Raw genomic sequence first — 26,361 nt, 5'->3', positions numbered from 1 at the left:
AAACATTTAAATAAGCATTTAGATATGAATTAGGCATCAACAGGACTGGAGTTCTATATGCAGCTCTGCCACTGACCTGTGAGATGACTTTCAGTACAGTCACTTCACCTGCTGTTTTCTCTAAATGACAGAGAGTACTTATATTGGCCATATAAACAGTAAGATATTACACATTCACAACAGCTTCTTCTACAAATGGCTAAAGGCTAATAACAGATGTGCTTATTCTAAAAGGCATAATTACTCACTCAGAAGTATCTTTCTTCTCCTCTTTATCCTCTTTATCTTGTTTACTTCCAGGCCCAGATGTCTGTACACCTTGTGAAGTTACCTCAGGCCCTCGCTTTTGCTCAGAACTATTACTTATTGAAGGAGAAATACTTGGACTATTAGGTTTGCTACTGCCACCGTTAGAGTTAGTATTACTGCCAGTTTCTATGATAGATTCTTTAGGGGCTGATTCTGTCTTTTCTTTAACTACATCTCTTGATTTTTCACCTTCTCGGGTTTTGTTTAGCAGCTGATCCACTGCATCTGAAGAGGAACTCGACTGTAACTGAAAAAAACCAAACAAGAAATACATTCAGTAAACTGATATACAGAACTAGGGAGAGACAGTCTAATGCTATCACATACACAGAGTAAAATACAGTCCCGTAGGCCTCAGTCATCTGGAAATGGCCTTTTGAAACATACATTTCCATTTGTACTGGGAAAGAAATCTATGAACACTGGCAATGTTTTAAAAGCCTACACCGTGAAAGAAGCTATTCAGTGACTCAGGTGACCTATACATTGATTAGGAAGTGACAGGAAAGCTGAAGACAGCCCTCTGGACTCATCCCCCTGTGTGATTTAACAGTAACACTTGAAAATAATAAACCATTATAAGCAGGAAATAAGCAATACGAATTCTTTAATTTTCATCAGCAAACCCCTTTATTTAACTTTGAAGCAGCTCTTCCACATGGAGCATAAATGTAATAATTATATGTGCCTAATGATCAAACAGGTTTCAAGTACTACTTTCAGTGTACAGTCAATATGCACATTTACACGTATTAGGCAATTGTACTAGCAAGAGTCAGCATTGATTTTATAATATTTAGCAAGAATTCTTATAGATATTTTAATAAATTAAGCACAAGTAGTAAGAACCTGTTAACATATGCAATGTATTAAATTCATTATAATAATCTGGATTATTATAATGATTATTATAGATTATTATAGAACTATGATACCATTAAGTTAACATACAGAGAAACTTACCCTAAAGTCATTCTTAAATTTCTTTAAATCATCAATCTGTTTTCTATGTTCTGAAACAATTGGAGATACACCTGCCAAACAGAAGACCAACATAGTCCAAGCATTTCTAATACAAGTTTTATATACAATCCTTACATTTCTAAATTTGCAAAAAGGTAATGTTTACATCTCTAAAAATGAAATACAGCGGTATCATTTTATCTGTAATTTGGTATAATTCCAACTACATGTATGAGCACAGAAAAAGACTCTGTGAAACCATGGCATTACATAACTGATGTATCTATAGTTCTAACTCATCAGACCAAGACAGAAGCCCTGAGGTGTAGGGACTGCAGAACTCAGCTGAACACAAAGAAGCATCTAATAAAACTCTCAAAACATAACATGCCAACGTTTCAAGACACAGCAATTAAAGGTGAAGCGTTGATCAAATTCAACAACATGGAAAGATTATTTTGAGAACTGAATGAATAAGCAATGCTGCAGAGAAAGCCAAGTTAAAGGCATAACAGGAAGGAGTTATAAAAAACTATGCTGACCATGATACTCAGAAATATTGCAAGCATAGCTCTAAGTAGAAACACTCATTCAGTCCCAAGAGAGCTAAGAGCTAAAAAACAGCTGGGGGGGGGGGAGAAGGGGGGGGGGGGGGGAAGGAGAAAAAAAAAAAAAAAAGAGTAAAAAGAAATCACACCATCCACATGAGCATCTCTATACTTTGTGTTGATGCAATGAGTCAAGAACAACATTTAAAACTGTAGGCCTGCCACTTCACAACTGCATGACCAAATTTTTGCCATAGAACACCCAAGCCAGATTGCCTCCAAGTCTTCCTTAAAATGCTAACTAAAGCAGTCAGTATAGCAGGTTTAGGGCTTGGAATTCCTACATTACTCAAGTATATATGAAAGCTTTTTATACAAACCTTTGTTTTCAGGTTTAGGAAAACTAGGAGAAGTCTCACTTGGCTTTATATTCTCCTTGTTTCCAGTTGCAGAATTTTGCCTCTGATCCTGAAGCCTAGTATCTTTAGCTAGAAAAGAAATTGCCAGTTATTCTCTCATACACAACTCAAAAGTACCGAAAAGAGATGGCAAGATAGAAACAGAAGGGAGATTTAACCATGTTTAGCTTACAAGAGAAAAACCCTAAATTACACATTTTCTGCTACCTAGTTAGAGCCTGGAGGGTTATCCTCCGCCCTTCCCCACCCTACTGTCTTTAAGCCAAATGAAAAAGTCCCAGTCAAACACATCACTCTCATCATACACAGAACCTTAACTAGGCTAAAAAAAAACCTGTAAAACGAGAGCAAATTATTTTCAATAGTCCAAGTTCTTCATACAGAACGCTACAAAGATTTCAGAGTTCTTAGATATTTGACTGTGCTCTTGAATGTTGGGTTTTCTCCCCTTCCTTTCGCTATGCTCAAAATATTCTTTGAAACCAGTGGCCTATGTTTCTTTAAATTAGAATACGGCCAGGAACTAAGTTTGAGGAAAAAACAATTCTCAATTAAATCAAACACCTATAAGCCCATACTCCTTAAAGGGTAGAAGAAACCAAGCATACAGACTTATGAAAAAGCCTCTCTCCAACCTTAGTTTAAAGCTAGCATCATGAGAAAAGGGGAGCTCACTACACAGTAAAATTAAATGCATCATAAGTTTTCCCAGCTTGCTCTTGTATAGGCATACTAATTGTGAAGGATTAGGGAAAGGGAGCATTTGCAAGCTAGTGAGGGTTAACTTACCTTCGCTGGAAGGGGTAACTGCTCTGTTGGATGCAGGGCTGGCAGGTGTAGGAGAGGCAGCTGGAACAGGCATGGCAACAGATTCAGTGGGAATAGTACCAGGCTGAGGAGAAGGCAGAGCTGGTCCCGTGGGAGTGCTGCTCTGCCTTGGTGACCTAGGCCTGTGTGTTTTAGGGGATAATCTTGGAACTAGAAACAAACAGGAAAAAGCAGTTATAGAATAAGTTCCCTCATCTGCTCAGCAGTTTGCTTATTTTAAAAATGACTAAAAACATGCTTTAAAATACTTAGTGGAATATTATATAGTAATTGAAAACCTGTTTACCTTTCAGGTACATCTCCTAGTTCTTTACAACGCAGCATTTCAGATAAGTGGTGCAATTTTTCTGCAGATTGTCCCCTACATATATCACTGCCCTGTTAGTCCCACCATGAAACTGCAGTATGCTCCCCAGCCCCCCAGTAGTACAACTACAACAGCTCACATTAACACAGTTTCAGGCAGAACAGAAAAGGTGGTCAGGTCTCCATATAAACAGATGTAAAACATTTTTAAAAGGGCTGAAAATACAGATCCATTTTACAGCGTCCTCTTTTGGAGGTTTGTCAGCTGGAAAAAAAACAACATATCCTATTGAAAGAAGATTATTTGATGTATGTTTTTGCCCGTGTTAAAGCAGCAAGGAAAGTCGTACATTCTTTAAAAGGTAAGTTGTACCTCCTGCTCATCCCACTGTGGCTAGTTAGCTGCTTTATGTCACATATTAACTTCAAGTGAGCGAGGAGAAAGAGAGATCAGTCGTTTAACAGTTCTACTTGCAGGTTAGTAATACATAAAGTGTGGGGTGGGGAAGGAAGATGAATGAGAGATAATACCAGAACAGAAGAGTTTAAATCTTTTCCACAAGGCAACAAGTCTAGGGGGGGTCTAATTCCTACCTTCTTTCTGAAAAACGCATTCCCATAACACTCCTCTACAATTCTAACACTGCTAAAAAGTATCAGGCTTCAAACTGTCGCTCACCTGCCCTTCAAGAAAGTGCCCAGCTGCTGACAACTCACTAGAACATGGCCTCAACTACAAAAGCTCAAAATTAGGGCCTGTGCCGCAAGACTGAGCTTTAAATTTGCAGTCAAGTATTAAAAAAAGATGTTAACTGCTTCAAAAAAGACACTGACTGTATCTGCCACTACACAAACACAAAATGACCACTTAAAACCTGCGAAGTTTTTAAACTAAAAACATATCCAACTTAACTTGAATATCATTTCATCTTCTAACACCAATCTTCCTCTATCCAAACACCTCCTTCATTTGTAAACCACAACCCAGTTACACTGCCATTAACCAAATTCAGTGATGCAACGGGACGTGTATAACTTCTCGTCTCCTTCAATAACCTTCCCGAAAATTACTTCTTTCAACAACTAATTCCCACAGTTTTCCTTCCTTTCTCTTCATACGGCATCTGACGTAACCTCGCTGCAGTTAAGACAATATCGCACTTGAAGGACCGACTCACCAACTACTGTGCTATCTGGGAACACTCCATCTCCCACTTCATCTAAGCAAGCTAAGTTAGCAGACCAGTGTTTATTCAGAGCCTGAATTGTCTAGAACCACAGTATTCTGCTTAGCATTCACACTCTAAAGTACCCCTGGCAAGCCATCTGCAATAAGCCAAGCTTTACCTACCCCCACTGACAACTGATGACCACGTCCCACCTGAAGGGCTGCCTCGTGCCACTGCAGTAGTAGATGCTTCCCCTGGTGCATTATGAGATACAAATTCTAAGCCACTTGAAATTGTACCCCTACCAGTAGAGACTCTGTGACCTCGAGGGTGCCGTTGTGCCTTAGGAGACATCCGTGGAGGCCCTGAGAAAAAGAAGACAACCCCACACAATAAGTACTTAACGTCCATCACTAGGAGTATCCAAACATACTATCTGTGTTTAAAACTGGATTTAATCTAGTAACTCTCAATAATGCAGTAATACAGTCAAGCAATTTACACTGACATCGACTAGAACCAGGGATCCATGAGACTAAAAAGGCCAAGCCATTGGTCCAGCCAGACTACCAACACACTCATCACCTTGCTATGGCAGCTCACATTCATTGATATTTAGAAGCTTTATCAGAATTGAAACAGGTATGCAAGTCCTGGATTTAAAATTTTAATCCAAGTATTCAAAATTGCTTACTGCAAGACAAGCCAAAAAGGTTAGTGGCCCAGCTCCCTCTGGATAAGCACAGTTCCAGGCTATCAAACATATTCCAGAAAAAAAAAAATTTCCATTGCTTTTGTCAGGTGGTCGGTGATACCAAGCATTTATTTACAGAGTAGTCACAACTGGCTGACCAATGCTCTTGGGGAATTTCAGCAGAGCATTCTGTACAGAGGCTAAATTGCCTGCAGCAGGTCACAATTCATTTACAAGTCAGCAAAATTGCAACTAAACAAGTTATTGTTATCCCAAGGTTCAAGTCATGCATGTTTAACGCCAGAAGCTAAAGTTGTAAGTGAATACAGTAATTCTGAACAGTTCATACAGCTGCCACAGAATAGCTATGCTCAAGTCTAAGCAGCAATACAGTTTCTACATCCTAACAAACATTTTCTTTACAAGATCAAATGTTGGTACTTTGAAAGAAAAAACTGTACATGAACAGAAGACAATCTGGCTGATCACACTTCATTTTTAATGTAGGTCAATAATAGAGACAAGTTCAGGTAATGGCTTTCTGATTTCAGACAAGGTTCTAAAACATCAAGTACCTCTTCTGGTTACATAAATCTTTGTATGTCAGCCTCTATTTTAACCATGAACCTAAAGTCAACTTCAATCCAAATTATATACAGGCAAGTATTTTAAAGAATACACACTTTTCAGCAATCCTCTTCTAGTAGCAGAAATCAAATGTTGCAGTAAGCAGCAGTTCATTGCATGCCTGACAAATCAATCGCAAGTGCTAAAAAATAACCAAATTTGCATGTGGATTCTCAGTATCTCACTACATAAAAAAAGCTCACATTGATGAATTGACAGGAGCACGCCATACAGACCATGCCTACTACCATCCACTTTCTGGTTATGGACCATCTTGAGCATCTATCAGGCAAGCTGCGGAACAGTGTTACTGATTCAATTAGCGGGAATGACTGCTCTCTCTCCTGTGGCTCCGGAGGAGCCAGCTACAGCAGAGACTGCAAGTTTCCAGTGAGTTACTATAACCGCTTCGCATTTTTCCAGACTTGCTACACTGTGTTGTGCAGGCTACTTTTTAAGTGCACTTAAATAAAACAAAACAAAACAAAATAAAAATTTAAAAACATCTTTCTTGCTGTACCCTCAGAGGACAAATACATTTATTTCAAATACTTCTGCATGCAGTTACCGAAGACTCCTGGGTTAGCCTTTCTCTGCGTATTATTGACTGCCAGGGAGCTGGACTTACTGTTCTGCCTCAATGCAAACAGATCTAAAGTTTTCTACAGATTCGCCTTTGAAGCAGCTTATCCTATCCCATTACACAGTGCACTTCTCTGAATACAGCATTTTATTATTATTGTTGTTGTTGTTTTGCAACAGGGAATTCAATTATTTAGTTAAACTTGAAATTGCTTTTTGTGGAACAACTGTATTATAATATTTTATATAAATTTATATTCCTAAAAATGCCTTCTAAAGTTATCAGGTCCTGCATATTGCTGTTGGTTAAGTTAAGACACTGAGCAGCGTTTACAAAGCTGAGTTTATTTCATACCAACTTGGGAAATTTCACAGCTTTATTTTGTTTTTGTAAAGTTCTTCAAATAAAAAGGTTAATAGAAATAGTCTGATAAACTAAAGTTAAACACAAATTATAGGTTAAGTAATGAAGAGGAAAAACAATTTTGTAATTAAACTCACAAAGGAGTTAAACAAAGACAAACAAAAACATGAACAAATCGTGGTATTGTACCTTCTGAAGACATGCGTTTAGGCATAGTAGAGACAGGAGCTGGAGAACCATGAGCAGAGGGGTGAGACGGGGGCCTGGAGGGCCGCGAGGGGGGCCTGGAGGGCGGCCGTGTAGGGGTGGCTGCCCGAGGTGGAAGAGAGTTGGGACCTGACTGGTAGCGAGAAGGTGGGCGAGAGGAAGGAGATGGGCAAGGCGATGGCCAGGGAACACCTGACAGAACAAATGATATGAAGGAAAGTATAAAAACTAAAGAAAAATTATGGGGAAAAAGGTCAACAGAAAAAAAAAAGTAAAATATGACAAAATGATTTTTCATGTTTAACCCTTTGGGGATAGATTAGTTTATTTCTGCAACCAATAAAATAAGTCTCTGCAAGGTTATTTCCTCTACTTCAGGTCAAATTTAACATCTGAATGTCACAAACTCCCCAAAGGGTTAATTAGGATCTACAAATACTACTAAGGAATAGACAGTAAAGTTTGATCTGTTAGCCTATCATATATATGTTCTACAGTACGCATCACTCTTGACAAGGTCCTTAAATAGCTACCAGAGGTTCTCAAACAGCGGTTCACATATAGTATTGACTATACAAACTGCTACTTTCAAACCAAACGATGAGCAATATCAATTCTAGGAACTGTATCTTTACAAAAAACAGCGGTGTTCAGTGTCTGAATCCTGACATTTATGCCTTTATCAGTTATCTGAAGTATTAATGTAGTATTTTAATCTAGGATATAGGGTTCATTGTTTCCAAAACAAAGAAGTTGAATTCACAAGCCATTCTGAATATTTTAGGTATATGATGTTCATTCAGCAGAGTAATAGGGTGATAGAAACCACAAACACTATGAACAAATTTCAAGGTTAGCATTGTTTGGGCAAGACTCCATTGTACATCCTTTATCCAGCTGACTGTATTTGAAACGGAAGTCCCACTTACCTTTAGATGTTTCTCAGACTTCCTCTCCAGACAGAGGCACTTGAGTATTATACATTTTCCATTTATTCACAGCAATCTCATATAATACCGTTTTTAACTTATAAAAATAATGCCTCAAGGACAGGCTACTGCTGAAATCCATCTCAAAAAATGGTGTTTGGTTTATGAAACACCGATTCCTGCTATACAGTACCTAGCGATGTCTGTTTATAAATATCACCCATGCGTGTAGCAGAAAATACTCAAACAGCTATTTGGAGAGAGGCTTTTGATTCCTTTTCCCCTACCACTTCTCTTGTGCTACAATGATTTCCCCCCCCCCACATCATCGTAAAGTCAGTGAGCTGCTTTATTCTTTTTAATGGGAAACAGAATTGATCCATGCACCAGAACGGAAGAGTGATGCTTCCTTGGCGGCCATCTCCCTTTCACTAGGTGTCAGCATTGCTACTCCTCCACGCAGAGCTTAGCAGTAGCAATACATAAAGCAATTTTTAATCTTTAAAACCGCATACTGCACCATCATCTAAGACCAAGGTTTTTCAGAAGGCAAACAAGTAGCATTTCTGCTCTGCAAAGCTACATACAGTGCAGTCAAATACGTGTTCCATCATGAGTAAGTTAAAGCCAAATCAAAATCACCACCTCTGTGTTAAATGATGAATGCTAACCTAGCTTATGAAATACATATCCTAAGACCACACCATATGCAGTTTCAACATAACTAGATAATTGACTGTAATTTTATCAGGCACATTCATTTACACTTCAGATACTTGCCTCCATTAACTACTCTTTGATCTGCTCCAGAGTTAGGACTGAATTCTGAAGTATGGGATCCAGACCTTGAAATTGGTGGGCCTGATCCAGACTGGCCCATCCTTGGTGAGTTTTGTCTTCCACTTCCCCAGGACAGGACATCTCTATTCCTCTGTCCAGGTGGAATGTATTTATTTTCTCTGAAACACAGCAAATTTCTACCAGTGTTAAGACAGAACTGAAAGACAATGAAAAGTATCTAATCAAGGGCTCTGCTGATATTTTGTATCTTTCTCAAATCAAGCTAAAGGAACATTCTAAATATTATCAGATGTTGACCTAACATGCACCTCATAAATTGGCTTTCGATACTGACTACACAGTCCACTTTCTATGAGCCCGGAGACACTGAACGATTTAGTACTAATGCCTGAAATTCTCCATGACATGCTGAAACCACTGCCCTTTCCTGTAATTTAGGATGAATTCACCACAGTGACATATCAGAGTGGGGAAGTCTGTTTCACTGCAGAGATAACACAGGGCCAGGCAGAGGTGTACAAGTTAGCATGGGTGCCAAAACCAGCACGATTGTTTACATAAGGTTCCCTAACCTAATCAGCTCTGCTGAAAAAGCACAGTTTCAATGAGTAAATTGCTACTGTACCAAAATACGTCCATCATTTAAATAAAAATACTATTCATAGCATATGCAAGTACCTAGTGTTCACACCATGTCCTTCTCGTTCATTAGCATTTCTCTGAACAGCAGTATATTTTTCTTCTTCTGTTCTTTCATCATTTTCCAAGGCAACCCGAGCTTTGTATTGGGCACTTGATTCAATTTCCTCTGCTAATTGAGTTGCTCTGGCTTCCCGTTTTAAAAACTCTTCTGAATTATCTCTTTCTAATGGCACCCTAAAAGACAATGGAAAGGAAAAGAACCTCTGAAATGCATTCAAAAGCACAAAGGAGCTACAAAAATTACATAGCGTTAATTCCAACCAAGTCACAATAGAAAACTTGCTTTTAAACCAGTAGACTTCCTGTGTTTTTTAGTGTAAGTGTGTCAATATTCCTGGACTGGTTTGATATTATGTGCAAATTCAGTGTCATTTACCTGCCTAGAGAGCTGAGGTCAGGGTGCAGAGCTTTTCCATATGACTTGCAAAATCCCCAGTCCCTAAAGCCATGCAAAGGCTCCAACTTTTAACACAGTTGAGTACATTAGTAATAAAAAGCCTTACCCTGGTGTTTAGATAGGAAGCTACTTTAAGAGACCAGATTTGAATTTCTTTAGCTATTTACACATCCCCAACAGACACAAGAGTCTCCAATCCTACTAAAAGTAAAGAGTTACATGCTTAATCCTTTGATAATTCCAGCCATAGAATTTCAGCTCTTCCTATTATGAATAACTGCAGGAAAGATGAATGCAATACATTAGAGCATGGGACCAGAAACCTATGACTCACTTGCCATGTCCTAGGACCTCAAAACCATTCATTCCATGTATCTGTATTAGGTAGTAGCATACGGCAAAAAGCACACATGGATCCCTTAGGAAAGCCACCAAGTAAGAATTCAGTACATGTGCAATGAAATACTGAAAGAGATAACTAGAGATGGACATCATACCTGGCACTCCCTTCTGTCTACTCATGGTTTTGGTTTTTACCTGCTCTAATTTTTGTTAAACTATCAGGTTTTGTAAAACAACTTTGCGCTTTGTTCCTGATTCTAATTTTGAGTTCCAAAAGTTGTTTCATCCAACCTTACTTTAGAATAAACTATATAAAAATACAGAACACAGTTGAGGCTTGGACTGTGTTACGCTGGGCATCATATAATCACTACTGCACATATTTTGAATAATATAAAAAAAGAAGAACAAAGAAAGCAGGTGGAGATACAAGCCAAGTATGAAATAATATATGCAAGATTACTCAAGTGTTGGTGGCAGAACTAGGGAAACAAGTGGCTTTGCCAAATTCCAAGCCAGCACTCAGTTACTGCATCCCAAGTTTTTCCCCAAACACATTTTTGGCCAGTCGAGACATCTGCTGGTCTTATCAATGGTAACTGCAAGAATATTAGATTAAAACCTTACCCTTTAGCATAAAGCTTTGGCTCAGATAAGATATGCATGAACACAACGCATACAAACCTGAAGTCATGGGCCTCGCTTACCCTGTGTTAAGCATACAGACAAGAAAGGAGAACACCTAATACATCCTCATTTATTTAAAGTGACTGAAAAAAATGAAGGGATGTACGCAGTAGCACTGATGGCAATCTAAACAGGGAAAAGAATGATTTTGTATTTTCTAACAGGGAAAAGGCCATTAAAGATGAAACAAAGGGGATGGGCAAGATGACATTGTTCAGAACCCTGGTGACAAGAGAAGCATGTACAGCAGCTGTTCAATACACTAATGCAGTACACTTGCTAGAACACAAACTTGTACCTTTATGCAGTTTGACAAACTAGACCTGCTAACGCTTGGCTCTAGGAAGAGAAAACGATCGAACAGTAAATCCTGTACAATCCTTCAGTTGCACGTGTAAGCGTTTAGCTCCACTGCTGCTCATCACATACTTGGAGAATCAGGAAAAGAGTTTCCCAGTTTAGCAGACTGATATGCAAAGCAAGCGGCTTGACTAGGAAACAATGGAATTTGACTCTGGCAATTTAAAGCCACCTTCATGTTTTTAATCCGTTTCCATTAATATCCATAAAGCAGAAAGATGGAAGACTAAAGTTCAAAAGTACAAAAAGTACTTAGAGCAATGAATTATACAGAAGAACAGCTTCCCCAGGATTCAAATGTAAGCCGATTAAGACACTTTGATTATCACCATGTTACAGGTCTATTTTAACAAAATAGTAAAAATAAAATTGTTGAACCAGGGACCTGTAGACAAGTGCTCCAATTCTACATATAAAATCAAAAATATTCACTGCAACTCCTTGACATTCAAAAATAAGTTTATGCTTTGGGGGTTAAAAGAGTGGGAAAACATTAAAGACATTTCACAATGGCTGTTGAACATCTGCAATTGATTTGTTTTGCAGTTGCAGTTAACATTATAGCTGCAGACTACTGGGAACAGGTCCACCCTGCTGAAGTAGCCAGAGCAGGCTTTATACTACTTCTATATTCAATTTGTTATTATATTGTAACTAAAACTTTAGTTTAGGTCTGGACAAGTCATCCACAGCACACAACCCCCCTTTAGTTAATCAGCAACATTTCAACATTCCAGTATCTACCAGATCAATTGTCTCAATAAAATTAGAATTTAGTCAAACTGTTCTGCTAGCTTAAACACAAACTATAGGTATAACAGCCTCATAAAGAGAGTTTCACAATTTGGTATTTTCCACCCTATTCATAACAGTTTTTGTAAGAAATAAGCATTATTGCATGCTTAAATTCAGAAAATGTTGCAATGGGAGTGAGCTGTGCCCATTTAAGGGAATATATAATGATTACTACATCTAACTATTCACAGAACGTTGGCAAGGTCTCTTAAGCACTATTCATTACTGCTTTTTCAGTTATTCGATTCCACAACTTTAGAAAATATGTAAAATTATCTTCAGAATATAAAGTTTGTCAAACCAGGGAGAACATTACATACAAATCTAATAACAAAATATTTTGGAACTTACGTATAAGAAGATAAACTGCTGTCGTAAGTTGATACTACACCATAATTTTCTTCATTGTAACGAAACATGTCATTGGGATCCCATCCATTAGACTAGAAGAAAATGATGCTCATTTTTCAAAATGACACTGGAAACACATTCCCTTAAAATTAAGGGCTGATGGCAGGAGTTAAACCTTTTGCCCTTTTTCCTGGGCCTATGAATTCATTGTCCAGATAACAAAGTTACTATAGCCACAATTTATTTCAGGGAACTTTGTTCATTAGATGCACAGATTTTATCTTCAAAATCCAGGTTTTTGTTTGCTGTGTGCATTTGTGTTGTTTTTACGAGGATTGTTTTTTTAAGTATCATGCCCACGCTGTACTAGAAGATTACTGGCTAGCAAGAAATACGTACATGAGTGCCTTTTCCAGAAAGTGCAAACTGACACTTCTGAACATTACAAGTGTCCCTCACTGTGGCCAAGTGCTGAAACTTTTCAAATCCACTACTAATGAAATTATTGGAGACACACACACCACAGGCAGAAGACCCCTGTTGATCTGCACAACTTCTCCACTTTAGTAAAATTGCTATTACAGCACTCAAGCACAATGATAAATGTTTTGAATGTTTTATAAAAAGCACTGACAGTATTAAGTATTCTAATAAATCTCAGCTGTACAATATGTACACTAAAATTGACAGGATAACTGTTCTACCCAGACAAAGTTAATATGCTCCACAGTAACATGACTAGATTCTCCTCTAATCAGTAACATTATCTTCTTCAACATCTTGCAGTCTGAATACCTTACTAAAAAGAATGCATGGCTGAATAAAAGCTGACTGCTATGATATATAAAGAAACGTCATTTAAGACCATACTGTTCATCTAATGATTCATAATCTACTGAGATTGTATCTGTGCTTATTAAGTCATGGGTCAGACTTCCATCAGTTGCCTTCATCTTAGCTCTGAGACAGTTAGTTAAGCACAACTTTTCCATAATTTCCAAATGCAATGATAGTCAGACAGGAATGCTCTGATTAAACATAAATCACTTCAGTGCATTGCTGAATTTGGAGTCCTTAAGAAAAGCGCCTCTTTCAGCCAGTCCATGAGTCAAACACGTCCCTTACCACAGCAGCTGCCATTTGTCAATATTTGCCAAAAGTGGCATTTGAAATCCAGCTATTCTTATTCAAATTGTAAAAAAATACTGTGGCAGCTGCTAGCAAAGATTGAACATACACCCATACAAACTAGGCCAGCAGTTTTACTCAAAAGTTCATTACTAGATCAAAATTAAGGAATTGTCACAAGGCATGTCCAGAGAAATAGCTTATTTTCTACAGACTGTCATGGGTGATAAAAAAGCATTACTTACAACATCTGTCTCTAATGCCTCAAGTTCCTCAGTAGCGGTGGTCTCTCCTCCATCCCACGGTTCAAGATCCTTTTCCTTGTGTTCACCATTTACTTTAGCGCTGATGGCTGAATCAGTAAAAGCATCTACAACAGAGAGGGGAGGGACAGGGGTGAAATCAATTTATCTGAGGAACAACCAAATACAGCTGAACCGCAGGCACATTAAACATCATTCACTTTCTCTTGTAGTTGCTCTATTCAATAGGACTACACTAAAAAGGTGCCTACTTCATACTTAGAATAACTACGGAAGTATGGACTAACTTACTAATATATCTGTTTACAGGGGTTTTTTGCAACTTAAAGTACAACACAAGGCATCAAAGAATAGCAATTACTTTCAGTTATTTAAAAGTATTTTATACATACATGTATGTTTTTGCTAAAAAACAAACAAAAAAAAACCCAACCAAACAAAAAAACCCAGTACCTGAGGATCCCCATTCCTCTAGAAAACCCAAGACTTGTATAATATGCTTTTCCAAACAGCTCACTCAACTGCACACTAACTTGTTATGCAAATATCAAAAAAGCATGAAGGCAACCCAATCCCATTCCCTAAATAAATGGGCAGAATACAAGCTTCCCTTCAAATATCCCAATTTCTTCTATCTCCACAGCTCCTCAACACACCAGCATGCATGCACACCCTTTTACTCCCTTCACAGTGTAACTCAATTATCCATTAGCCTGGTGCACCTGTTCACTGTGACGTGAACAGAGATGTCCCCTTTCCTGCAAGAGCTTTTTCAAGAAGCAGCTTACCCAAATCACATAGCAAGATTCAGGAACTCCCTACCTCTTGTCCTCAACAACACATGAAAATAAATACACCATTAGGTGCACTAAGCAGAAAGGGTCTGCTATTGTTCATATAAATTATAAAAATGTATACAGTAAAATCAAGATAATGAGCTTTTATTTTCACTTGTTCATGTTTCATTCAAGCCAGACTTAAGGAATATTAGAATATTAAAGTGCTGTAAAAAAAAAAAAATGTACAAAGCCATTCATCAAGGAAGCCAAGCTTTTATATTTGCAAGCAACTAAATCTCAGAGCTGCCTGCAAATTCTTAAATTACTTAAACAGAAGGAACTTTCAAAAATAAAATAAGCTTGTTATAAGCTTATAAATAAATAAATAAGCCTAAAATAAATAAGCCTTCAACTTAAAATTTCCTATTATCATTCTACTGATAAAATAAGGAGCAAAGATTTTGGACCTTTAGAAAAGATGAAATCAAACCACCAGGCAGTGGCCAGATATGGAATAATGTGGCTTAAATTAACCTTTGGCAAGATCTGAAATCTTACTAAGAAAAATGAACTTTAAAGCCATCGTGAAAAGAATTCACAACATATGAAGCTGGCCACTGATGTTACAGTTTTTAAACAATCACCGAAGATTTTTTTAAAGCGATTGCTGACATAGCTTACTATCCCTGTTTTTACCCTATTTCACAGTTGACTTCTGTACACATATCGGTATGATCTGTCATAAAAGTTAACTGTGCTTAGTCTGCCTAGTAACATTCCACACTACCTCATGAAATGCTTGCTCAACTCATACACAAAGACCAAAGGAACTATGGATAAGCAATTAAGCATTGTTAATAAGCATATATGAAACAAAATGTTATAGAAGATGTATGAAAAATAGGAAAAGTTCATTAGCTAAACATTCATTTCAAATACAAAAGAAACAGTGAAATAAGAAGAGAAAGCCAAATGAAAGACAGACACCTAACCAGGCACACCACTGTTAGGGCTCATGTGAAATTGCAAAAACCTGCACCGATCACCTTGCGCGACATCATAGTCTGCCAGCCCAAGTTGTGACAGTACCTACGCAGCTGGAGGTTAACGCTTTCACGCGAGATTATATTTTAGCTTGTCACTAAATGCAATGCCTTTAGCAGGCACGTTCTGGAGTTACTTGTAAACTGTTCTGAAACAGAATCATTGTGTCGTACTACCTGGTGTGCTGATGCAAAATTTCATCTGTTGCATTTTCAACTGTTCAGAGTAGGTAAAAATCAAGGGTGAGAATAGAAGTCATCAACTAACTGTAAGACACTCTAAATGATTCTGTGAAGTTATGCATGCATGTTTTATAGTGCCATAAATGTGCGAGCAAAGATATTAAGTTTCCGTTATATATTATGGTAACAAAAGCATTATGAAAGGCAAGATGCAGAGACAGAGTGACTGCCAAAAAAGTTACCTGTTTCTGAAGGAACTACAACAGATATGGAAAGAGAAAAAATTGGAAGACATCAGATATAAATACAGGTGGATTTTTTCACATTATATGGCTGGACTCAGCCAAAGCTAAACTCTTTCAGTGCCTCTCACAGACATATTTAAACTGATTATACATCTCCCACCTTGCAAAGATCATTTCCACAGTAAAACTTCAGCAATGTTCTCACCTATTAACAGCCCCATGTATTTCCCCATTTTGCTTCACAAAAAAAACCTCCAAATAGCTTACAGACTTCTAAGGTATACCAACTTGAAAGAAAACATGTCTCGGTTTCTCTTCACACAAACGGCTTTTAAAATATACTACAAAAACAGGGGGTATGTTTAAATGTCATCTGAAACTACATAGTAACACAGTGTTACCTCAATCCCCAGTTAAGTAGTAACAAAAGAGCACATTTAACAGCGAGGCAAAGTAAGGCACTTGTATTTGGAAACTCTAGGTTCACCTTATCAATACCCTGTAGCAAATACTGCCATAACCCAGACAGACCAGTGCTGTTCTGTGCCTAACACCATTAATTCAGTGTTTCATGTTTGATCCTCTCAGATTGGACATTTTACACCAATGCAAGTCAGAGGCTGCTTATGTCACTTAGGAAACTGAAATTTGCTTCTACGCTACTTCACAGGGGGTAGAGTGAACTTTGAGATAAATATGACGTAGGAGGACTGATGACAGCGTCTGATGGACGTAATCTGTATTTTAGAAGGGTGTTTCCTTAATTTCTATTAAATTACTTCAGACGAATCCCATACACAACTGTGTCATTTTGGATACTGTGAATAAAATACTAGCTTAACAAGACTCATCTACTCAACCCACTAATTTTCTTATTTTAAAAGCCACATAAACATTCAGCAGAGTGCTATTAAAAATTATTATGATACAGAGTAAGTGGGGAAAAAAACCCAAGTCAAAACAAAAACTCAACTATCTAACCAATGCTACGGATCTGAGTAAGATGTGTGCAGTCAACACTAAGCTTCCCAGTAGAATCCAGTATATCATGGAGCACAGGAAGCTTCACTGCTCTTCATTTCTCTCTCTTCAGAAAGAAAGTCACAAGGGAGACTGCAACATCAGTTTAACCCCTACAACTCAAAGAAAACCCAGAGTCAGGAGAAATTCAAGCTACGAAGGCAGACTCCTAGTCACATAATATGGTCTCATGAGCATCCAGGCAAAGTTTAAATGTAGCAGAACGGTACCTCAAGGCACAGATCACAATTTTCCTGGAACCAACAGTGAGGCAGGCACATGGGACACCAAGATGAAAAATGTGCCAAGTCAAACAAGACTTTACCAAAATTAATGAGCAACAAAATTGAGAACTTATGTAAAAAATAAATTCTACAAATAATTGTTCCAAAACAAAAATAGTGTTCTTAAGATTATTAGTCAAATAAAAGCTAGAACATGAACTACTGCTACAAGTGCCAACTGGCAGGGAAATAACAGACAAGATACTGACTGCACAGGCTCAGCCTCTCCCTTATCTGGTGCCTTGTATCTCTGAGCTGTTGAATGAATGAGCAATTCACATGACACCTTGACATGGCCAAATTTTTAATCAATTCCTTCTCTACATGGTAAAACTCAAGTTAAAGATCAAATGAAAACTGGTCAAACAAAGAGCTTGAGCTGTAACACTCAATTAGCCCTCACTGCCTCTCAACCTGCTTAATGTGACAACTCCTAAGGGAATAAAGTTTGATATCAAAACGTTGCTTCTTGTTTTAATTCCTGCTAACTGGAAAAAAAAATCCCAAGGACAATTCCATGCAACAGAAATTCACACTACGTAAAAGCAAATTAAACATAAACATTCTGAGAAAAACTCAGTTTGGGAAAATTCTTCAAGTATGCGCTATTAAATGAGTTAAAGAAAAAATGGCCAGAATAGAGCAATTAAGAGTCCGGGTTTAATTAATTTCAGTGTTTAACATGCTTGTTTTCACAAACATGTTTTGAGCTACTGATGGCGAAGAGCACAAATATGCAATTAAGTGCAGCTCTGCAGTTCAAATGCTATTAAATCAATCGGCATTATGTGCCAAAGGTGTTTATGCTGCAGACTGCAAGCTTTGATCAAGCTTAGCATGGCCCAAAGTAAACTGAGGTTTCATCTTAAAGGTTTCAACAGTAAACTCTCATTTGTTTTGTAACTACTTACTACTGATTTGAAACATTAAAACCAGTTACCACCAGCTTTGCAGAGCCAACATTTCCTTCATTTGTTCATAATATGCCTACTGCATTCCCCTTGCAACACTTTCTCTGGAAGGATGCCACTTTCAGTGCTAATTCAAGGAAAAACTTAAATAGCTAATTCTCTTCTACTTTTTTTTCACTGAATTTGTAATATTTTTCTCAGAGTGCAGTAATGGTGCCAAAAAAACAATAAAAACATTGTAGAACCCTTTAACTTTAACAGTAGTTATGATCTTGAATTGTCTTGTCTTTAAAGAGAAGCCAAGAAAGCAACTCTGAAGCCTTACTCAAATTTGAATCATATGCAAACCAGCGCTGTTCACTGATCAGTGTTTAGGACTACAGGAAACGCTGCTAGAAGCTTGTTCTGTAGAACCCAGGAGGAATACACCCTCCTATTTCAATCATGCAGCCCAAGTAATCTAGCGACTAGGGTATCTAGGCACTTCACCTTTGCCTCAGAAGGTGAAGCAGAAAGACGTTACATGCTGATGTAGAGCCAAGGGTTCCAACTTGCACATCAGAGCACATTTTTAGCAGACGATTTCCACCGCCACATGCAGAAGACAGTGCCTGTCCCTCTTTAAATGCAGACAGAATAGTGTGAAAGGGGGATGATGGATATAATACAATTTCACCCGAGTTTTCCAATGCATGTTTCATTCATCAGCCTGCCTGTACTGCAGAAAACCCTAATTCCACAGTGAGAGACCCTCAGGTGACTCCTTTCCATTCCTTCTGATGCCTAACAGGAATCTACACGAGCATGAAGGTCTATGCAGACTGACAGAGTTGCAAATAAGGGCCCAGGAAGTAGGGACAGATTTATTTTTTTAAACATAAACTGTTAGAATGCCCCTATCTACATGGACCTACTATTTCTTCTCCCAACCCTTACACTTTCTACAATCTGGGCAGGCACCACACTTTCTCCACTGGTGTGTTCAAAGGTGCAGTGTCATGCTTGGCACAAGCAAATCTAAGACTGCTGCTTCCAAACGGGGTGGTTTCACCCACCCCAAGCCTACGCTGTCGTTACCTCCCTTGCACTCGCGCTACTGATGTAGCTGCAGGATGAATTATCAGCTCACTAGTCCAAAGCTGCACCAGTACGATAGCAATGAAAGGTGCTTGGCAGACTATTTCAGATGGTTCTTTCAGACACAGCTGGTATTTTCCACTCTTATGAAAGTAGAATCCATCCCATTCCCTTTCTCCCCTCCTGCTCTTTTCCAGTACTCTTCCAGTCTCTTCTGCCTGACTTGGTGAGACAGGCAGAGAATGCAGCTAACATCTCTGCCATTCAAGTTTGACGGTAAGATCAAGACCCCACAGTCAGGAGCACCGTTTGTCCACACTCCTCCAGTTCAGCAGGGAAGCAAATGCTAGAATAAAAATCAATAGAACTCCAGGCACTTATACTGAACCAGGAAACCAGGATGCGCTAGAATTTCCAAAGCAGTATCTTTTGCAGAAATTAAGTTTACTTCAAGGCCTCCTCAAAAGTCTAGTAGTCTCCTAAAGGGTAGAAGAAACTACATATACAGACACCAGTAAACCCTACTCTAGGTAAGCCTCTCCTATGGCAGACTGCTTGTGACATGCCCTTTTGCTTGACTAAATTTTTAAAGAAGTGAGAGCAAGCAGCCTTTCCAAACAAATATGTTCAAATTACCTACTAACTTGTCTGTGAAAGCCAAAAAACATAGAGGGCTACGCAATTTAAAAATATTTGTTCCTGGGTAAGCGCAACACTGTCAAACTTCTCCGGGCACCAGACAGTAACCATTCCCAATACAAGCACAGCAAGGAGCACCATCTTTGCACCTAGGGGTTCTGGCTTGTTTTTTACTGTGCATGACACAGGCTTACCTGACTCAGTACCATGAAGATTTGGGTTTATTTATAAGAACTAAAGGCCAGCAGTTCCTGCATGCATGTTCATACACTTCCATTCTCTTCAATCCTTGCTTATTTAATTTCCCCAAGAAGCAGAAAGCCCTTCATTGCTATAATTTGCAGGTGTGATCAGAGACCGACTTACACTTCCAAGTGTCATTTAAAGATAATATATTTTTGAGACAAAAGGGAAAGCAGATTAATTTACCCACTACAAGTTATCGAGTTTTGCGGCATTCCAGTTTATCTTGCTCCAAGTCTCTACAGCTTTATTTCAGCTCTCCCCTCCAGCTACTTAAGAGATTTAGATTCAAAGACATTCCACCTAACAAAGTGAACTGAGCAAATGTTCAACCTGAAGCAGTCATTTTCTTCTAGAAAACTTCCATTGAGTAATTATTCCTCAAAGTAGTAGTGTATTTATATGGGGTTTGCATGGCAAGATTTTGGTAATGGGGGGCTACGGCAGTGGCTTCTGTGAGAAGCTGCTAGTAGAAGCTTCTCCCATGTCCAATAGAGCTGATGCCCCATGGCTCCAAGACGGACCCACTGCTGGCCAAGGCTGAGCCCATCAGCGACTGTGGCAGCGCCTCTGGGGGAACAGAGTTAAGGAAAGAGAAAAAAAAAAAAACAACCCTGTGCAACTGCAGCTGGAGAGAGTAGTGAGAATATGTGAGAGGAACAACTCTGCAGACACCAAGGTCAGCGAGGAAGGAGGGGCAGGAGGTGCTCCAGGCACTGGAGCAGAGGTTCCCCTGCAGCCTGTGGTGAAGACCATGGTGAGGCAGGCTGTTGAGCTGATGGAGCTCCACAGGGGAGCGGGGGATGCCCGAAGGAGGCCATGACCCCATAGACAGCCCATGCTGGAGCAGGCTCCTGGCAGGGCCTGTGGCCCCATGGAGAAAGGAGCCCAGGCTGGAGCAGGTTTGCTGGCAGGACTTGTGACCCCGCAGGGGACCCAGGCTGGAGCAGCCTGTTCCTGAAGGATGGCACCCTGTGGCAGGGACCCAGGCTAGAGCAGCTCATGAAGAACTGTAGACTGTGGGAAGGACTCACATTGGAGAAGTTCGTGGAGAACTGTCTCCTGTGGGAGGGATCCCAGGCTGGAGCAAGGGAAGGGTGTGAGGAGTCCTCCCCCTGAGGAGGAAGGAGCGGCAGAGACAGCGTGTGATGAACTGACCACAACCCCCATTCCCTTGTCACCCTGCACCACTCGGGGGGAGGAGGGAGAGAATTCGGGAGTGAAGTTGAGCCTGGGAAGAAGGGAGGGATGGGGGGAAAGGTGTTTTAAGATTTGGTTTTATTTCTCATTATCCTACTCTGATCTGATTGGTAATAAATTAAACTAATTTCCCCAAGTTGAGTCTGTTTTGCCCATGATGGTAACAGGTGAGTGATCTCTCCTGTCCTCATCTCAACACAGGAGCCTTTTGTTGTATTCTCTCCTCTGTCCAGCTGAAGAGGGGAGTGACAGAGTGGCTTTGGTGGGCACCTGGCATCCTGCCAGGGTCAACTCACCACTATATTCTTCACTCCTGCTGCTCAAAATCTATAAAGATTGGGTAATGGAGAGCCTAGTTTGCATTCACATTAAAGTGATGTTTATAGCGGACCCATTATAAAACAGCTCTCGTGTAATTTAAATTCCAAGTCCCATCCAGAACCTGGAACTTATCTGCATTTCAATGCTACATTTGCTCTGACATTATGCATCTTCTTCTGGGAAAAGCAAATTTCTTGGAACAACAAGCCTCTCATTCTTCAACTTTAAATCAGGCAAGAACATGTGCACACACAAACACAAGGTCAAAAGAGAAAGACCTCATTAAATGTCCACCAGTCCCTACACATCTCTACATCACTGCTACATGGGAATAAAGCATATGTGTTGCAATAACCACTTAGCTCCCAGTGACAGTTGTTGATCAATCTGAAAACATACACATACGCAATTTCACTCCATGGCATAGAAAGCTATGTATTTGCTTTTATTCCTTAGCCCAGCAAATCAGGAACATAACCATAAAATCCTTTGAGATTTGCTGCCCGCGCCCCCCCACCCCCAACCCAATCTGCAAAGGAACTAGAGCTGTCTGACTTAGGAGTCTCTTAGGTTCCAGAAAAATAATTAGGGTCTTGGAGGTCAGACATTAAAAGTATGAAGACTGCCTGTAAAATCATTTAATTCTGACAGTTTCAAGCCATGTCTTCAAGATTTTAAGACCATCTGCCTGTCACCTTACTAGGCTCTTCTGTATTTTGGAGAGCCTGACCTACAGATCTACAAGTAGTAAAGCATAAGTTAAAAACACAAATAGTGGATTTTCTAAGAAGTTTTAGCTCAGTTTGCAGTAGTATTTTTAGAATATTTATATGAATGCATGTTTAGACACAAAAGTTATTTAACTGTAGACTTTATATACATATATATACCAATTCTGAACAATAGTCTTTTCATAAATAATTTGTATATTCATGGATTCTCATACAACATTTAATAGACTAATTTAGAAAGACAGTTACAAAAAACACCCCAACAACCTCCTCCAAAATCTGCAAAATGTTTTGTAACACCACTAAGGATTTGCTTTCCAGACAGCTAAAACAGTGCTCAAAGCAGTGCACCCTCCCAAAGGTTCTGCTATCTATTTTTTAAATTTTGATGAATTTCTGATTTTGGGAGGTGCTGAGCATCTGCTCTTTCCATTGACTTCAGTGGGATATTTGGATGATCTACACTCATTAAGAATTAAGAGTCTAAATGTAAACTTTAGTTTTTGCATCCTAAAGCATCTACTTTGAAAATCTTGACTTATGATCCAAGATACAGACAACTTTAAGAACAAGTATACCTCTTCTTGCATAATTGGTATCCATATCCTTAAAATGCACCATAACAAAATCTGAAGACTTGAACAAGATACTCTCTAGTATGTCTTCGCGTTTTGGCCCCAAACTGGATTCTGCAGTTTTCCGATGAGCAGCATCAAGCACTAAATCACACTATTAGAGATATAAAAAGAATACACTAACTTAATGCACAATAAGCTACTCGGTAACTTCACATACATGCAAAAAACAGGTATTTACAATAGTTTGCAAAAATGAATCTGCTTGTGTATAGTTGGACATGAATGGTTAAAATAATTAATAATAATTATTCAAATTTTAATCAAATGTTGATTATTCATTATTGGGATCTTTTAAAATAGGGCAGAGTCAAAAGGAAGAAAATTACCTTAGGACTGTAGGTTTTAAAAACTCCTTCATATATACCACCATTTTTCACCTGTACTTCACATTTGGATCCCTAGAATGCAAGAAAAATTAAAATACAGATTTCTACCAGCCTGACAAATGACATTTGAATGATCTTCTCAAAGATTTTTTTTTTTAACGTAAATACAACATGTAAAAATACAGCTCAGTTTTCAAATCTACTCATTCAATATTTGTCCATTAATAAATACACCACTGTGCTCTACAGATGCAAACAGCTGGGTGTGTACCAAAACTTGTTCTGAAGGGGTTCAAAGATACTCACAGAAGCATATTTGGAACTCACAAGACTCTTGACCAGTTACACACACAAGCAAGTTTTTGTGCAAAACCAAAAATCTGTGCATATGTGAGGGTACAAATAAGGATGAAGGCTTATCCCGCACTCTAGCAAATGTGGAACAGTTTGCCTTAATTAATTTTGGCATGTCAGAGCTTCCCTTAAAATCTGGGGTTTCTCCGTTTCCTGCACAGACCCATTTTATTCATCCATTACCTCTCTAAAGACAGAAAATTCAAAATATGACCAGTGCACCTAAGAAATTTGCTATACCTCTACGAATTGTATTTGAACCTTTCCAAGCCAAAAATACAGAATAGCTATTACTGTGATTCTTTAAAGTTCAATCCTGGCAAAAGAGGCCTACTGTTAAAGTTCAATATTCACTCCACTATATTACAGTTAGTGGACTAATTAACAATTCTATGTCACTATAGAAACTGTTTACCCTCCTTCAAAATATGAAGACTTACAACAACTGATGTAAGTATGTGAACCATTCTCATGTTTGCATAGATGCCATCAAAAGAAATCTGAAAAATAAAAAAAGACAGCATTAATATATGCGGAACACTTGTAGCAATTCAAAAAGCCAGTGTGCCAAAAAATAATGCAGGCTTTCATCACTACATAATAGTTCCTAGAAACATTGGTCCAAAACCTTACTCAGTCGATACAAAACTGAGGTCACATAAGATTTCCAGCGGACCCTTACCCCTTTCTCTGATCATTAAAGATCTGAACATCCTTCCAAACAAGATAAACATTACAGAATGCCCCTAATGTCACTCAATATGGAAATTCTCTTGCTGGTTGGGTGAAGCTCGTATGCACAGATTCCTAATTGAAAAAGCCCTGCTAACATCCCTCTCTGGTTTGAGAGCCATCAATGGGATAAGGAAAGGTGCTTTCAGGGCCTGCTGAACTACATCTTTTGACCTCACAGACCTGATTACACACATTAACAGAAGCTAAAGTCATCAAACTGTGCACTGCCAAAGAGCTACAAAACCCCTCATAAAATTAGTCAAAAGTAACTCACTGCAGTATCACAATCTGAGATCCTGCACCAGGAGAGCTGACCAAGCATCACCCAGGTTGCCAGATGACATGCTCACATAAGCATACATGAAGAGGTGAGGATGTCTGTGTTTTGTTCTAACATCTGGTATCTCTCCCTGTCAACTTCGCGCTTGTGAAACAAGAGATGCCAAAACATTCAAGGACCTCACCATATTCTGAGCTTTTTAACCGACAACATCTCTTTTAAACTGTCAGATACTTAATCCACTTACTTCTGCACGTTAGCCACCTTCCTGGCCTGAAAAGACAAGTTTAAGGACGCTCCTGTGCTCAACACTCAGTACAGAGGATGTAAAGACTAACACTTTTATGATGTTTAGTGCTTGCATATGACCACCACTTGCATTTTCACCACTCTTCATCACGACCCTTCAGTAAAAATAAGGAAGCTTTGGGATTTTCAATAAACATTTACATAAGTAAACTGTAGTCCTTTTAAACTTTCCGACTTTTTTGCCCCATTCCCCAAAATTAATCATCCTTGAAAACGAAGCCAATAACAAATTAGAAAGTATTTTATTAGTGCAGTTCAAAAATCCACTCTTTAAATCAAGATCTGCATCTTTAGCTTTGATAAAATTATGTTCTACCAGTCAAGTCACACCTATACTTCAACAATATAGAGCCTCGACAATAACTAAAGCGACACATTCAGGTTACTGATAATACTGGGTTAGCTATCCTACAGTAAAGCTAAACAAAATTGCCATTTTTATTGAACTAAATGCTGTCTTACTGTCATCTGTTTAACCAAGAAGCCAATGTCAGAGTCTTCAGAGAGGAACTAATGCAAAAGCATTGCCTTAAGTTAAATGTTATCTGTACCTACAACTATAATTGCAAGAAAACGCAGAAGATTTACATTAGCATAGTCAAAAGTTTAAGTGAACCTTCACCCTTCCCAAAAGACTTAAATGAATGCAAGATGCTACATCTTTAGAAAAACCTATCTCAATCTAAAATATTCATCGAGGTATCCAAAGGAAAAAATTGAGAAAAATTCCAGTACCCGCTACTCTTAACGTTGATACTTGTGTTCACTGTACATAAGTTGTTTCCTCATATGTAAGAAGTGGTACAAGGAGGAAAAAACATATACTTACTGTAGGCTGAGGTGGTCCTTTGCCACTGCTGCGACCTCTGAAATTAAATACATACATGGGATACGATTAAAAGAACTGCCAAAACTGGTTAATTTCTTAACAAGTAAGAATTCAAAAACTCATCCTAATTTAGTGTTGAGAATGGGATCGGAGAAAAACAGCACTTCCCTAGAGCAGAACTTGACAACTACAGGGCGCACAGCATTTATCTTCCAAACTACTGACCTACAAGCAAGTAACACTGGTTAGTAGGCAAGAGGGTTACCTACAATAAAATAGAGGATGAAGAAAATACTAAGCCTATGTCATTATAAAAATCCAAAAATATTCTCTCTTAAGCAGAATACTCTAACTAAACCAAATTCCAAAACTTACTGGTACACAAAACCAAAAATCATTTCCAATCCCTACTTAGCAGAGAGTCCCTTTTTTAAGAGTAGAGG

The 26,361-nt window shown here is 38.7% G+C and overlaps 1 protein-coding gene across 3 annotated transcripts in view; it reads right to left on the bottom strand.

Annotated features, from left to right (window-relative positions):
• The window catches only part of ATXN2 (ataxin 2), a gene marked incomplete at its 5' end in the record, with an annotated part of 44,593 nt that extends 20,334 nt beyond the window's left edge, over positions 1-24,259 (bottom strand). Inside the window, 13 exons of one of the 3 annotated variants that reach the window (XM_082007514.1) lie at positions 249-556; positions 1,273-1,343; positions 2,201-2,308; positions 3,029-3,217; positions 4,725-4,907; positions 6,999-7,208; positions 8,726-8,904; positions 9,425-9,622; positions 12,381-12,472; positions 13,754-13,878; positions 23,026-23,176; positions 23,412-23,483; positions 24,206-24,259. In XM_082007514.1, the coding sequence (XP_081863640.1) occupies positions 249-556; positions 1,273-1,343; positions 2,201-2,308; positions 3,029-3,217; positions 4,725-4,907; positions 6,999-7,208; positions 8,726-8,904; positions 9,425-9,622; positions 12,381-12,472; positions 13,754-13,878; positions 23,026-23,176; positions 23,412-23,483; positions 24,206-24,238 (1,919 nt within the window). The remainder of the gene's footprint in view (positions 1-248; positions 557-1,272; positions 1,344-2,200; positions 2,309-3,028; positions 3,218-4,724; positions 4,908-6,998; positions 7,209-8,725; positions 8,905-9,424; positions 9,623-12,380; positions 12,473-13,753; positions 13,879-23,025; positions 23,177-23,411; positions 23,484-24,205) is intronic. The other 2 variants (XM_082007513.1, XM_082007512.1) reach the window with 2 other exon arrangements.
• Positions 24,260-26,361: the final 2,102 nt, after the last annotated feature.

This window comes from Phaethon aethereus (assembly GCF_964289735.1).
Source record: "Phaethon aethereus genome assembly, chromosome: 17".
NCBI classification, from domain to species: Eukaryota; Metazoa; Chordata; class Aves; order Phaethontiformes; family Phaethontidae; genus Phaethon; species Phaethon aethereus.
The sequence above is the reverse complement of the archived record's forward strand: the minus strand, read 5'-3'. Positions and strand labels throughout refer to the sequence as shown.